We start from the raw sequence: 16,081 nt of genomic DNA on the forward strand, positions 1-16,081 counted from the left end.
TCCCCTCCCTCCCAACTGAATAAGACAACTCCACATACAGGACAACCTCCCCAAAAGGTTATTACTGGCCGTTGTCAGTGATGTTCCAAGATCTGCAAGATGTTGATTCCAATTCCAAACACTGGGGGATTCCTATTCTAAACACTTCATATTCACACATGGCCAGGGAGAGTCTCAGTCCCACTTGAGAAACTAAGATTTTTCTTTTTATATGTGAGAGCATTTCAACAGTGCTTTACTGTTCCAAAGAAGATACTCAGTCCTGCTCTGATGGAACTGTGGCAGCAAGGTAGGAGAGCATTAAAAAAAATCCCTTAATAGAGACAGACGACAGACATGTCCGCCCCCCCCCCCCCCCCCCCCCTCTCTTCCTCCATCCCTCATATCCGATTGACAGTGTTCTTCTCCGAGCTCTGGAAGGAGCTGACGTCCCAGCGGAAGGAGCGGAAGAAGGGGCTCCCCTTGAAGCTGGCCCTCTGCTTGGTGATGCGGTAGATCCTCTTGAGGATGGCCCGGCGGAGCAGGATGTAGACCCAGGGGTCCAGGATCTGGTTCCAGGCCGCCAGCCGCACACCGGCCACCATCAGCATCCTGTAGTAGTGGGTGTCCCCGTCTCCGCCCAGGGAGCCGCTGTAGGAGCGCACCGCCGACATCAGGCCAAAGATCTGAGGGAGAGAGCGGAGCAGTTGATCCTGTGTCCCCCCGACATAATAAATACAAGAATATACACATAAACACACAAGCAGATATGTTATCATACAATTAAACTTTTAGCTAACTACACAAAGGAAAATATCTGAGGTTGACAAAGGATACTTGTGTTAAAGGGGCACTTCACAAAAAAAACTTCAGATATATTTTGCACATAATCTCACACACTAAACAGTTTGGCACAAATTAATTTAGTTTGACAATTATTGAGAGTAAATTAGTAAAAACCAGTGATGTTGGGGACACTGAATACCTTGTGTTGTGTTCATTACAGCTCAATGAAATTATAAAGCAGTAGTCCCTATAAGACAAGGTATTGCTATTCTTTCATCTATATCATTTCATGGAGCATCAACACAACACAAGGATTCAATGTCCCCAATGACATCACTGGTGGCCATATTCAAACTCATTCACTCTCAATAACGCATATAATGTGAGATTATATGCTAAATTAATCAGCATTGTTTTTTGGATGAAGTGCCCCTTTAAGTATATGTTGAAATATATTGATGATGGACCGTTCTTTTGGTCACAAGTGATGAGTGACTACCAAGTGGAATATATAAATGATCTATCAATATTTGTATTGATAATGTAATCACAAGCTTTTAATCAAAATCTTTATTGCAGGCTCAACTATTAATACAGAATTATGAGCAGCACAAGCCCACGTTTCTAGTTCTCACATAGCCCTAATGATAGAAATAATAAGTTGTATATTGTACTTCATTACTTCACGAGCACTGAACAATGTATACTCAGACAAAATTTTCTCCAGTAGTTAAACAAATCAAATAATAGGTTTTATATTATAGTGAGGTTTACATTTTTTTTGTTTCAAAAAGCTTTATAGACCCTTATACTGTTTGTATACGTTGATGGCGTCTTGAGATGAGTTCACAATTTCGTCTGGAAAGTGTCCAGGGAGACGTCTCTGGATGAAGCCACGAGATGTCTGAGGACCTGTCCCTTGACCACGTTCACACAGCCGCCATTTTGCTCTTAGGTCATGCTCAGGTTGGGTTCCGGCGGGTACCGGGTGGAAAAGGAGTGTGACAAAGCGTCATACCGACGAGAGAGACACAAGAGCAAAATGGCCATCGTGTGAATATGGTCAATGCAAGCTTTCATCCAGAATGTCCCTCCAAAAGACACATATGCCATTTGGTTCAAGAACCAGAGTTTTGGCTACAAGATAATGTTGAGGGAGAAAAAAAATTCTTTTACTTATTTCCACAGCAATTCATTTATAGGGGCGAGGCTTATAGAATAACAATTACTCTTAAGGTACAACGGCAGCTCTGGGTATGCAGTAATATTAAAGTTACACACCAATATGGGTTATGCTGGTTGGTGAGGTAAGAATGGCTCACTTTGTACCAGATGATATTCATAGAATGTCCTACCAGACACCAGTGTTTATGTCACCTTCAAAACCTCCTGGGAAGCTCAAACTTCCCAGTTCAGAAGTCGTGAATGCGACACGTCACACATTCAAGTGCTTTGGTCAGAAACGCAATAATAAAATAAAATCAATATTTAAATTACTTTGGTCCTTGTTTCATCATAAATCATGCAACACATAACAAATGTAATTGATGTTTTAATAAGCAGATTTTGAGCCAATAATAATATTTCTATGACTTGAAAGCATGTATGTGTGTGTGTGTGTGTGTGTGTGTGTGTGTGTGTGTGTGTGTGTGTGTGTGTGTGTGTGTGTGTGTGTGTGTGTGTGTGTGTGTGTGTGTGTGTGTGTGTGTGTGTGTGTGTGTGTGTGTGTGTGTGTGTGTGTGTGTATCAGCAAGCCTCCAACTCAGCAACCCCATCGGGTCTCGTAGGAATGTCTCTACCACACTTAGCGGGTCCTTCACGTGCGCTCAAGTCATATTCACGTGCGCTCAAGTCATATTCACGTGCGCTCAAGTCATATTCACGTGCGTCATATTCACGTGCGCTCAAGTCATATTTAGGATATTTGCCACTTGAAGGCAGCAGCTGAGAATAGCTAAATGTAAAAGTGTTCATGAACACAGGTGGAATCAGCACTGTATGAATGAATGAATGAAAAAGTTTATTTTTGGACATGTTATTCTCCATATTTCTCCAAACAACTAACGATATCTTTTTCCGTCAAACCAAACAATCATAGCAACAAATTAAAAAAACATTAAAAGAAAAACATTAAAAAAAGAAAAAAAGAAGGAATTATAAACAAAAGGTCAAGAGCAATGTGTTTGGTTAGCAGACATGTCCAAAAAAGGAGTAGAGGGAAGCTAAGCTTATTGATCCCTACCCCCTTACATTTATATTTGTTCTTCCATTAATTTTACTGTGTCATTATAAATCAGAGAGAGTGGCTAAACATATATATAGTTTTTGTTTTTTGTTTTGCATATATATATATATTTTTTCTTTTTCTTTTTTATGTTTAAAATAGTTCACTCATTTGAGTAGTGGAAAAGGGGTAGGATTAAATAAGTGTATACTTCTTCCTACTCCTTTTCGAACATGCAGATTGAGTTGTTTTGCTTTTTGTTATTGTTTGTTGTATTCATTGCATGTTCGAAATAAAGACTTCAAATCAAAATCAAATCAAATCAAACAGAATGTTCCACATTCCACAATTGTACCCATTCTGCAATCTGTTAATACAATGTTCATTCAAAAACAACACATTCTTTGATAATCGCCTTTTACTGGAATATTCCAGAACGTTATCATTTGTCTGTCTATTTATGAATCGTTTTCAAATAAACGCTAGATGGTCGATAGTATATGTGTGCGCACGCACGCTCATGCCGTGCGCTGATAATCGCTGTTATTATTTCCTCATGGCTTTTACAGTGAAACAGCCATAGCACATATAGTGGAAACGCTTATATCTTCATGAAAACGAGTCTGATTACCCTAACACTGATAACATAGATTCCTTACCTGACATCAGATGGTATCCAACTGGTATATTCCAATTCCTGATCACCATTCAAAAAAATCGATAAGTATATGGATCCAACGTGTGTACAGTATAACCCATGATCGCCGCGGCTCAGAGGCTCCAGAATGAACTCTGGTAACTCCGGCTGCATGGGTGAGAAGTAAAATGTGAACTGGAATATTTTTTTTCCCCCATCCATTTTCATTGAGTCCATTCCAAAAGGTTGATTTACCACCTGGTAAAGGGGGCGCTTTTTTCACATCTGATCGCCGGCGGCCCCTGGGTAGGCTAGGGTAGGCTCGCGTGATGCAATATGATATCAGATCGCTAAAATAATTAAAATAAAAAAATTCCGAGAAAAGCCGTGACGTGGCTTTCAACGTCACAATCGTAAACCCGAGATTAGCCGTGAGTGGCAGTCAAAGTGTTAAGGGGATGCAGACCAGAGAAAGACTTTCGTCTTGTTTACATCAGGGTCCCCCATTTTCAATTCATGAATTGTAAGAAAGGGTGCAACTACCGTGCAATCCATTCTGTGTGGATCTAGCCCTCAGTTTATCTTGGTGTAGATGCACTCCTCAGTGTTGGAATCATTCATGTGCTGAAAATCCTCCGTTCTTCCTCGTCCTCCTGAGGCGGAATGTATTTAGGTTGTCGAAGCAAATACTAAATGGACTCGGGACTTGAAAATTACATGAGAGTCAGTGCTGTGTGAGTCAGTGCTGTGTGAGTCAGTGGTGTGTGAGTCTATCCTGTGTGCGTGTACTGTGTGAGTCTGTGCTGTGTGAGACAGTGCTGTGTGAGTACTGTGTGAGTGTACTGTGTGAGTCTGTGCTGTGTGAGTCTGTACTGTGTGAGTCTGTGCTGTGTGAGACAGTGCTGTGTGAGTGTACTGTGTGAGTGTACTGTGTGAGTCTGTGCTGTGAGTCTGTGTTGTGTGAGTCTGTGCTGGGTGAGACAGTGCTGTGTGAGACAGTGCTGTGTGAGTGTACTGTGTGAGTCTGTGCTGTGAGTCTGTGTTGTGTGAGTCTGTACTGTGTGAGTCTGTGCTGTGTGAGACAGTGCTGTGAGTCTGTGTTGTGTGAGTGTACTGTGTGAGTCTGTGCTGTGAGTCTGTGTTGTGTGAGTCTGTACTGTGTGAGTCTGTGCTGTGTGAGACAGTGCTGTGTGAGACAGTGCTGTGTGAGTCTGTGCTGTGTGAGTCTGTACTGTGTGAGTCTGTGCTGTGTGAGACAGTGCTGTGTGAGACAGTGCTGTGTGAGTGTACTGTGTGAGTGTACTGTGTGAGTCTGTGCTGTGAGTCTGTGTTGTGTGAGTGTACTGTGTGAGTCTGTGCTGTGAGTCTGTGTTGTGTGAGTCTGTACTGTGTGAGTCTGTGCTGTGTGAGTCTGTGCTGTGTGAGTACTGTGTGAGTACTGTGTGAGTCTGTGCTGTGTGAGACAGTGCTGTGTGAGACAGTGCTGTGTGAGTACTGTGTGAGTGTACTGTGTGAGTCAGTGCTGTGTGAGTCTGTGCTGTGAGTCTGTACTGTGTGAGTCAGTGCTGTGTGAGTCTGTGCTGTGAGTCTGTGTTGTGTGAGTCTGTGCTGTGTGAGTCTGTGTTGTGTGAGTCTGTGCTGTGAGTCTGTGTTGTGTGAGTCTGTACTGTGTGAGTCTGTGGTGTGTGAGTCTGTGTTGTGTGAGTCTGTGGTGTGTGAGACAGTGCTGTGTGAGTCTGTGTTGTGTGAGTCTGTGCTGTGTGAGTCTGTGTTGTGTGAGTCTGTGTTGTGTGAGTCTGTGCTGTGTGAGTCTGTGTTGTGTGAGTCTGTGCTGTGAGTCTGTGTTGTGTGAGTCTGTACTGTGTGAGTCTGTGGTGTGTGAGTCTGTGTTGTGTGAGTCTGTGGTGTGTGAGACAGTGCAACTTCGTCACGGTCAAAATGCTCCACTAAAGTTAACACAGTATTAAGCCTGATCTGCTCTCATCCCGGAAGGGGCTGCTTTATAAATGATGGAGGAATTACTCCAGTCATTCCATCTGAGAAAAGGGGACCACACAGACATCTCCAGTGACGTTTATTGAGCCTTTGCATATCGTAATTGATGTCTTTATGTAAGAACTAGAAAGTGCATACTTTATGCACTAGGGTGATTTCTCAATTGTAGGGCTTTGCCCTGCGGAGTTCGTTTTATGCCTTTTAATTCATGATGGCAGAAATGTGACAATTGTTTTTCCTGTGTACCCAGAGACCTGTGATCAATATTGTTTATATATACCACACACACTGACATGCATTTCTACATAATATTTAATGCTGTTTTAGAGAGGAATTCAAATGTAGCCCACTGAGAGAACATATACATCACACAGAAAGGGGTTTTGCAGATTTGTCTCAAAATCTCAAGTATGATACTCTCTGTGAGGCACGGGGAGCTTTTATTTACAATCAACGAATGCACCGTTATGTAGTATAATATCTCTACTTGTTCCTGATCCATCCTTCCCCAAACTCACCAGCAGGGGGCTCCAGCAGATGCAGGAGGTGACCATGATGCCGACCAGTTGAGCCACCATCTCAATGTCGTGGGACTTGGCCGAGCGGCGATGGTAGCAGCTCTGCTTCCGGAGCCTGGCTCTGACCAGCGTGATCCCGCTGATGGTGTTACACACCAGGGCGATGGCCAGAGAGGCCAGGCCCAGTCCGGAGAACAGCAACACAAAGGCCAGGTCTGTCCCCGTGGTGTCCCCCAGCACCCTGATGAAGCACCATGTGTACGGATACTGGTAGGTGTAGGCCCCCAGGCTGAAGAAGGGCATGAGGGCCACACATAAAGCTAGCAGCCAGATAATGGCCAGTGCCATCTTAGTCCGCGCTGTGGTCACTAGCTGAGCATGGAGCAGGGGCTTAGTGACTCCCAGGCAGCGCTCTGCAGCCATGGCAGAGCCCAGGAAGAGTGGACACAGGCCGAAGAAGACCATGCTTCCCCCCAGGAACAGACACGCCGCATCAGGGTCGTCTCGGGAGACGGAGGCCGAGCCACCGACCGCAGGCCTGGTACTCACAGAGTACAGTCTCAACACTAGGGCTCCCGGAATGACATGTCCGGCGAAGTCAGTCGCCACCAGTGAGCTGGCAAAGAGGAGGAAAGTCGCCTTGGAACGCCGCCGCAAACGGTTGTAAGCCTTGGCGAGGATGATGAGGGCTACGATGTTGGAGAGAATGCCCAGAGTCATGGAGAGACCCGCGGCTGTGGGGTTGCTGGAAGGACTGGTGGCATTATGCTTCCGGGCCACGGCCCCGAGCTCAGCCTCCCCTCTGGTGTGGTTGGATGGGGGCATAGGGGCCACCAGCCCCGAGGAGTTGTAGTGCTGCATTGCGAGCATCACGGTGGGCCTCTGGGCCTCACCTGAGTCCACTGTGTGAGAGGGCACTGCAAGGAGAAGAGCTTCATTTAGTATGCATGGAGGAACATAGGGATTACACCGATGAAACATTACAGGATAACTTAAAGGGACACTTCTCAAAATAACAAAAAAAAGATTATGTGCAAAAGAATGCCGATTTATTTTGCACATAATATCACGCACACCCAAAAACTCCAGTTTTGCACACATTCATTTAGTTTGACAGTTATTGAGAGTACATTAGTAAAACTAAATACGGCCACCATGTGATGTCATCGGGGACATTGAATCATTGTGTTTTGTTAATTACAGCTCCATAAAATTATGTAGATGAAAAGAATAGCAATACCTTTTATAGAGGGAGTGCTACCTAATTTTATTGAGCTGTAATTAAAACAAAATAATGATTAAATCTCCCTCTATGACATCTCTGGCGGCCATATTCAAACTCGTGTACTCTCAATAACTGTCAAACTAAATTAATGTGTGCAAAACTGTTAAACGTTTTTTGGATGTGTGTGAGATTATGTGCAAAATAAATCAGCGTTGTTTTTATGTGGTGAAGTTCCCTTTTAATAAACTCCAGAGTACACATGTCATTATTGCTACATATGTTCAGGACGTAGTGACTCATCTTTTAACAGTTGTATTGAACTATTGATACTCTCTCAACGGCCTTGGGACACGGACGCGAGAGCACTCACAGTTCTCTAACCTGTGGCAAGGGAACACAGAACAGGGAGTCTCAGAACAAGTTCTGACAATTTCTGTTGTCAGTGAAAGCTGCTGCCCGCATTCCATGAAAGGTGCTCTTTCATCAGCCTTGCAAGCCAGAAAAAACCCTTTATTTCACAACTATCATGTTGTCTCTCATTGCAGTTATGTTCTCTGACAACCTCCTCCAATGTACAGTTTCTTCCCCCTCAAATACTCTCTTTCTTAGACTCTTTTTGTATCACAAAGAAACAGTACTTATTTGTAAATCTGGTATGTCATAACAGTACTGTCTATATCTGTATGTCATCATGTATGATATGTTATGATGAATTGAAAATGGGGGATCCTGATGTAAACAAGACGAAAGTCCTTCTCTGGTCTGCATCTCCTTAACAATTGTGTGTATTGTACTGTATCCATTCTGCAATCTGTTAATACAATTTTCAACCAATCAACCAAAACAATGCCTCTGTATTAATTTAGCAAGCGCTTATAGGAACAACTTAGTAGGCTATACAACACAATAGTCTTTTGTAATGTATTGCAGATCGGCACATGTACATTTACGATTACGACACATGCGTTTTGTAATACACTGTATTTGTAATATAGCATACCGCACATATCTTTCCATTCAGTGGATCTGCATTTTTGTGTGATAAGATATTGACACTCATGTTGAATTGATTAATTGCTACTGACTGGAAGAGAGACCACATTGACCTGTTCAGTAGAAACGCATATAAAAGGGAATGTCCCTGGTTTGCCAAACATTACATACTAAAGTTTTATTGGTAACATTTGGAGTAGAGTCCTTGCAACACTTCCAATTCCCATGAGAGTATCGTTTTCATGTCCTAAATAAAAGCAGGCTATTAATGTTAATGCGTGTCATGTTTAGGGTTCAAGAATCAAGACTTTGCAAAGAAATGCGGGCATTCCCAGGTATTTATGTAAATCTGTCAAATCTAAAGTAGCCTAAATACAGGATAATTTCGTCTAAAAACGGAAAAGAAAAACGCTAAATTAAAGGAAAACATTTTTTTGAAATAACAATCCAGGTTTAACATTTCAGTAAAAATCAGATGATGTAACAGACGAGAATTTTCCGTTTGAGGAAAGGCTGCATAGTGTATCCCTTTACCTCAAAATAAATGAAAACGTTTGCTGCATTAGTATAGCCTATATATATAGCCTATAAGACGACAGCATGCTATTCGGCCTCTTGAAATATACTCACCTTGTGAAATAATAACTCCATGGAGATGAACATTTCTTTGACTTTGAAATGTCAGTCAACTCATACAGTAGACTAATTAAAACGAATCCTTGTGGTCATCTTGACATTTAGATGTGTTATTCCAAAAATGGGGGGGGGGGGGATAACGCTTTAATAAAGGCGTCACACTCCCTCATGTTGCAAGTAAAAAGAAGTCTTTCAGTCTCTAATTGGAGATGTACACACACTCTCTCTCTCACACACCCTCCCTGTTGCACAAGACAGGCTTCCACTTCTCACCGCCGCCGGGCCGTTTTATATGGACTTGCACGGTGTCTGCGATTGGTTTGCGCAGCGCGTCTCTGCCTCTAGTCTGGGGCCGGGCGCGTCTCGAATCGGACTCTCCCGCAGACGTCTGTGAGTGGCCCACTTAACCCTTTCACTGCCACACGCCGACAGTTAACCCTTTACTATCACACAACCGACGGTCGCACGTGCGCCAATTATAATATTTAACGCTCCGCGTTCTCTATAGACACGCGCTCACGGCTCACGCCCACACGCGAAGTTATTTTTGGAATGAATGAATGAATGAATGAAAACTTTATTTAACAGATTGCAGAATGGGTACATACACAGTACGGCTCAATACACACAATTGTTAAGGGGATGCAGACCTGAGAAAGACGTTTGTCTTGTTTCCATCAGGGTCCCCCATTTTCAATTCATATAGACATTTATGACATACACAACATACATGACATTTATGGCATAGGGACATATAGGTATTTAGTACTGATACATTTGTGACATAAACGGTATTCAACTATACAGTACTGTTACCCCTAGATCCTGACAGAGTATATACATATGATGGGGAGGGGACTGTACATTAGGAGGGGGTGGGTGGGTGGGAGAGAAATATACATACGGCGGGGAGGGAATATATACATGCGGTGGGGAGGAGACTGTCTATTACAGGGGTGTCAAACTCATTTTCACAGAGGGCCACATCAGCATTATGGTTGCCCTCAAAGGGCCAAAGACCGTATAAATGTTAATGTAATGTAAAATAAATGTAGCTACACATTTACATATTGTTAAACATGGTGTTTCTGTATTTATTACTTATTCAAGTTATACATATTGCATATTAATTTGCATAAATGTAAAAATATATGTTAGCTTATGTTATTTTAACAAATAATTTTAGTTTATCAGAACCCCATATTACTCCACCAATCAATGATCAAACCATTCAAGTAAATAACAAAGAAGAATATCATCAAATACAAGCTATGACATTAAGTTTGTTCAAAACCTTTTTGTCACAGTCAAGAGGGGCAGAACTAACAACTGAGCTGCAAAGAACACGTGGGACAGATGTAGCAGATGTTACAAAAACAAATGGCTGCACACAACCTTGCAGAGGCCATACATCCAACTAATGGGAGATAGTTTAATTAACTTTAATTAACAGATTGCAGAATGGGTACAGTACAGTACAGCTCAATACACACAATTGTTAAGGGGATGCAGACCAGAGAAAGACTTTCGTCTTGTTTACATCAGGGTCCCCCATTTTCAATTTGTAATGAAATTGCTATTATGTGTCTGCATGAACACACAACTGTAACTGTACTAAAAAATAACAAAATAAGGGTTGTCTCAGTTCACAACTATATTGGTCAAGTTTTGGGTGGGACTTGTTTGCGTCCCTACAGCTTCTTATTCAATTGAGCGAGATGCTCGGTTATGTCACACAGCCAGTTTGCATCTGACAGTTCAGACAATATTTCTTCAACCCTTTGTTACCTATTCCGCCTGGATCTTTTTTGTATTTTGGGCTGTAAAATTGTCAAAGAATGTCTGAGGAGTAAGTGCTTTTGGCTTTTTTCCTTTGTTACCTCAGATGTTCAACATACATGTATGTGTAAGAATGTGTAATAACTAAGGCTGTCAAAGTTAAAGCTTTATTAACGCATTAACCCACAATTATTTTAACACTGCTATTTTTTAACCCAATATTAATGTAAAAAAAAAAAAAAAAAAATAATTTTTTTTTACCTGGGCTCTTGGGGGGCCACATCAAATGACGTGGCGGGCCGGATTTGGCCCGCGGGCCGTGAGTTTGACACCTATGGTCTATTAGGAGGTGGAAGCCCTTGTCTTCATCAACATACTGTCACCACCTCGCAGATTCTATTTTTGACCCCCGCCCTCCACTGCTTTTGTACAATAGAATGCCTCCTCCACTCCACCTGGCTTTTATTATTTATAGTTTCCGTGTTTATATTCCCGTTTGTTTTATATTCTAGAATGTGTTGTTTTGTTTGTGCTCTTTGTGTGAGCACAAATACAAATTCCTTGAATGAAAATGAGTCCACATTGCAATAAGTGAATATATTCTATATTCATATTCAAATGTCTTATTGTATTACCCTGCCCGTATACCTGTACCCACCCTCACCCATGCTGTTCTACACCTGCATTCCCCCCAAGGGGATCAATAAAGGAATGTTTTATCTTGTCTTAAATATCATTCTGATTCTGAACTCTTATGCTAGTTCTGTCTGTACTAGCAGTGAACCTTATTCCTCCCCTGTCTTAACCCTTTCACTAACCACACTACAGAAGGTTATATATTCGTACTTGGCTTATCGCGTCCCGCTCTTAAAGCCTATCGAGATACCCCTTATCTCGTGTACCTATTGTACTCCATCACGGAAAAAACACGTACACCCACACCTGACCGGGTCCCGCCTCTATGGAGGCGCAGCCTATAAGACCGTAACCATGGTCACCAATACACCCTTCCTCTATTTTCGTTCCATCATATCGGATGCAGTGCACCTTATGTAACTAGCGGTATGAAAAGATTGGAGAAATTGCGTAATGTTGAAAGCTTACCGGAGCTTTGCTTGCCCCTGGCATCTTCAAAGCATGTTTCAGCGACACATTGGGCCTGTGCTGATGTTTCCTCGTCTGACCGCGGCAGACCAAGGGGCAGCGTACAAGGTTTGGCTATCAAGTCGGCTTGTACAAAGGTAAGGCCTGTGTCATTAGGCATCAATGTCGGTATTGGTAATGCTGTGGAGTATGTTTCGGCGCCAGGGCCGGGGTGGCTTGGTGATCGTTCCACTGCAGTGGACGTTTTCCTGGCAATCCTGGAGCACACTGCTAACGCTAATGCTACTACTGCTACTACTGCTAATGCTAACATTGACGCTGAAATGGGTCGTTGTTCTAATAATCCCCGCCGCGGGATGCCGCTTTTCCCTCCTCTTACCAGCTTCATTGATGAAGGTCAGTCGGTTGTTAATGTGGGGGGTTTCGCTGAGTCCTATTTACCTTTTTTACAGGTAAACGGGCTAACAACAGGGTGCAGGCCGGGTGTACCGTGGCTACGTAGCCAGGTAGCTTTGTTCCTGTGCCCCGGCGGGGATGAACGACGTCCCACCTGGCCAATGCTTGACAGCGAATCGGCTCGGAGGGTGGCAGTATGGACGGATGAGTGTTATACTGCTGCAGGATGGTATTTAGCGGCGGCCAGTGTTATGGCTCAGCTGGCTAGTTTCCTATCCATATTGGCGTCGGGTAGTAGGACTATGGGTCCAGCCGACATTGTAAACATGGTTCATGTTTGTGGTGTTATAGAGATCTTGACTCAGTCGCAAGCTATAACTGCGGGGAGGATTAGGATGCTATCAACGTTGGTTGTTAGGCATGTTTGGTTGGAGCAATCTCCTCTTGGGGAAGAGGATAGGTTTTCTCTCCTCACGACTCCTTTTTCCACAGATAGTCTTTTTGGGCATTCTGTGGAGGCGCAGGCGGTTGTTGATCTGGGTCCTACACCGCCTCACGCTGTGCAGCCAGAGGTGGGAGCACGGTCTCGTCAACGACTGTGGCGAGATCCTCGACAGGTGGCCATGTTTCCCCCGCCAGTGGTGCCCTGGGTGGAGAGTCAACAGGGTCCCACAAGGCCGACAGCCTTGGCGGCCGAGGGATCGGCCATTTTGGGTGAATTCGAGTTTGGTAAAACAAGCCGTCGTCACTTTGCCGCGAGCAGCCCGCTCCCCGTTCAATCCTCTCTCTGTTACCCACGGAAGCGGGGCTCTGATCGCTCTCCTTTGGCTGCGGGCCGCGAACCTTCCTTGAAGCGCATGCGGCCCCATTCTTCACTTCTCATGGGGACAGGGGCTGACACCCAGTTGATGGCTGAGCCTGGGTCTGTCCGTGAGAATGTTCAGTCGCGTGGTTCCTGCACCACACGTTGTGTGTTGGATGAGCCTGGTGTTACAGCTGCCACTAGCTACAGTGGTCAGCAGGGGGACTCGAGGCCTCTTCTGTTGAATGCACAGCAAGGGTTACCCCGGCCTCGCCTTCGCCAGGCGGGGTATCGCGCTGATGCCTCCCACTCCCGTCACAGCGGCAGTGGTCTGCAAAGAAGAGGCGAGCGTGATTTGGGTGGTAGCAATATCACTGCAGGGCTTCGGCGTGTAGGAGCCCATGGGGTCCTCATGCCTTGCGTGTCTAGCTGCGGAACAACTCCTCAGCATGCGCTAGAGGGGTGTTCAGGGGGGGGTGTGTGTCAACCAGTTTGATGACAGCTTCTCCCGTATCAAACCGGCCCTTTCTGTCGGGGTCCCCCCTTGGGTGCATCGCACAGCGGGAGGGACCGGGCCAACTATCTACTGTTCCTTGCGGCCCAGCGTCAGTTGACGGCGGGTGCGCTGTGGGATTATTTTCACATATGGCGACAAGAATGCCATCTTGTGGGGTGGATGGAGAGAACGTTGAGGCAGGGGCTTGTGTTGCAGTTCGCACAACCCCACCCTCCGTTCTCAGGTTTGGTGCCGACCCTATTGTCAGGGTCAGACGCAGTGACAGCCCTGGCCGACGAGATCCAATCTCTGTTGGCGAAGCAGGCCGCCGTTGTGGTTCCGAGAGAGGACGCGATGTCAGGCGTCTACTCCCGTTATTTTCTGGTACCCAAGAAAACAGGGGGGGTCAGACCTATACTGGATCTGTCCGCGTTCAATCGGTTGATTGTAGCGAGACCGTTCAGAATGTTGACCGTCAAACTCCTTCTGCTTGCTGTCAGAAGGGGAGACTGGTTCACCTCCATAGACCTGAAGGATGCGTATTTTCACGTCCTGATTTTCCCTCCTCACAGGAAGTTCCTACGGTTCCTGTTTCAGGGCGTAGCGTACGAGTACCAGAGGATGCCGTTCGGTTATTCTCTGGCTCCCCGCACATTCACCAAGTGTGTGGCAACTGCGCTGGAGCCTTTACGTCGTCGGGGGATACGAGTTCTATTCTATCTCGACGACGTTCTACTCCTCGTCGTTCGGAGGAGGTTGCCAGGTCTCATACCAGGCTGGTGGTGGAATTCCTCACCAGCCTGGGTTTTGCTGTGAATTGGAAGAAGAGTACCCCTCTTCCCAGTCAACAGGTGGAGTACTTGGGCTTGACGTTGAGGTCAAGGCCCATGATTGCAACCCTCTCGGAGCAGCGCCAGGTGTCTATCCGTCACGCGCTCTGGGGTTTCCGTCTGGTCGGCATAATGGCATCTGCTCACACGGTGGTTCCTCTTGGCCTCCTCTTCATGAGGAGGATACAGAGGTGGTTTCTCTCTATGAGAATAGATCCGGTGAGGGACAAATGGAAACGGTTGACGGTTCCTTTGTCGATATGGGGAGATCTCGCCCACTGGAGGAGGCTGGGTATCCTCACCATTGGGGTCCCCATGGGCAGCAGGCGCTCACACGTCACAGTCTTCACCGACGCCTCTCTCACGGGTTGGGGAGGGACGTGTCGGACCCACGCAGTGGGGGGAAGCTGGATGGAGGTTCATGCTGGCCCATCTACCCCGCATATCAATGTGTTGGAATTGAAAGCGGTCCTCCTGGTCCTCAAACGGTTCGACCACCTGGTGGTAGGCGAACACGTTTTGGTCAGGACAGACAGTATGATGGCTCCGGGCGGCGGTCGAACTTTGGCTATGGGCATCCCGCAGGCTGCGCAGTCTGAGGGCGCTCCACATTCCTGGTAAAGAGAATATGGGCGCGGATATGATGTCTCGGGGCGGTCCTCATTACGACAAGTGGGAACTCCGCCCCGACATAGTCAGACAGATCTGGGATCGGTTCGGGGAGGCCTCGGTAGATCTGTTTGCGTGCCGACGCTCTCACAAGTGCCCCTTGTGGTTCTCGCTCAGTCGAGCAGATCATCCCCCCTTGGGGGTGGATGCCTTCTCGACCTTTCCATGGCCGCCCGGTCTTCTGTACGCCTTTCCTCCTGTACAGCTGTTGAGTCAGCTGTTGGAGCGGATACGGAGGGAGCGCAGGATGGTGATCCTGGTCGCGCCGGACCGGGGCACGGCAGTGTGGTTCCCGGTCTTGATCCAGCTTCTGGTCGCTCCTCCTTGGGTCATTCCTTGGTCGGCGACGGCCCTCTCACAGCACGACGGGTCGCTGTTCCAGTACCCGATGTTGGGCCAACGACTGTTTGTGTGGCTGGTGGGAGGGTGAGTCTGGAGAGGATGGACCCTTCGGTGGTTGATACCATCCGGAATGCACATGCTCCCTCCACTGTCGCGCTTTACGCGGGCAGATGGCGTGCGTTCCAAGAGTGGTGTAAGGCGGGGGGCTGGGACCCAGTCTCCTGCCCCCTGGATGCTGTCCTGAGTTATCTCCAGTCTCTTCTTGGTAGACTGTCGGCTTCGACGGTGAGGGTATATGCGGCGGCTATATCCTCCTATCATGAGGGAATTGAGGGGACTGTCTTGTTCAGCCACCCTCTTGTGAAGCGTTTCCTTCTTGGCGCTCGACGCGTTAAGCCGGTGCAACGCTCCTTGGCTCCGACTTGGGATCTTCAATTGGTCCTCGGTCGGTTGTCCTTGGCCCCGTTTGAGCCGCTCGAGCAGGCGCCGTTGGAACGGCTGTCTTTCAAGATCGCGTTCCTGCTGGCTGTCACTTCCGCTAAACGCGTGGGTGAGCTCTGTGCTCTCTCGGTACGTCCAGAGTGCCTGTCTTTTCGGGCCGATTGCGGTGCCACTCTGCGACCTAATCCTGTTTCATGCCTAAGAATATCGGGAGTTCCTTCCGCTCCCG

The 16,081-nt window shown here is 46.2% G+C and overlaps 1 protein-coding gene across 1 annotated transcript; it reads right to left on the bottom strand.

Annotated features, from left to right (window-relative positions):
• Positions 1-376: 376 nt before the first annotated feature.
• LOC311240250 (prostaglandin E2 receptor EP1 subtype-like) lies at positions 377-9,247 on the bottom strand. Its single transcript, XM_084328803.1, has 3 exons — positions 8,988-9,247; positions 6,140-7,056; positions 377-665 (listed from the first exon to the last, which is right to left on the bottom strand). Exons 2-3 carry the CDS (start codon positions 7,007-7,009, stop codon positions 381-383), a joined length of 1,155 nt encoding a protein of 384 aa, XP_084184929.1. The 5' UTR covers positions 7,010-7,056; positions 8,988-9,247; the 3' UTR covers positions 377-380.
• Between the last annotated feature and the right edge of the window lie 6,834 nt (positions 9,248-16,081).

The sequence above is a fragment of the Notolepis coatsorum genome (genome assembly GCF_963971535.1).
Source record: "Notolepis coatsorum genome assembly, chromosome: 14".
NCBI classification, from domain to species: domain Eukaryota; kingdom Metazoa; phylum Chordata; class Actinopteri; order Aulopiformes; family Paralepididae; genus Notolepis; species Notolepis coatsorum.

Excerpts from the sequence above, each read along its gene's own strand:
- LOC311240250 (XM_084328803.1), bottom strand. The coding sequence starts at position 7,009 with ATGCTCGCAATGCAGCACTACAACTCCTCGGGGCTGGTGGCCCCTATG. Across the intron at positions 666-6,139 it reads TCTGCTGGAGCCCCCTGCTG|ATCTTTGGCCTGATGTCGGC; the intron begins GTGAGTTTGGGG and ends TCTCTCCCTCAG.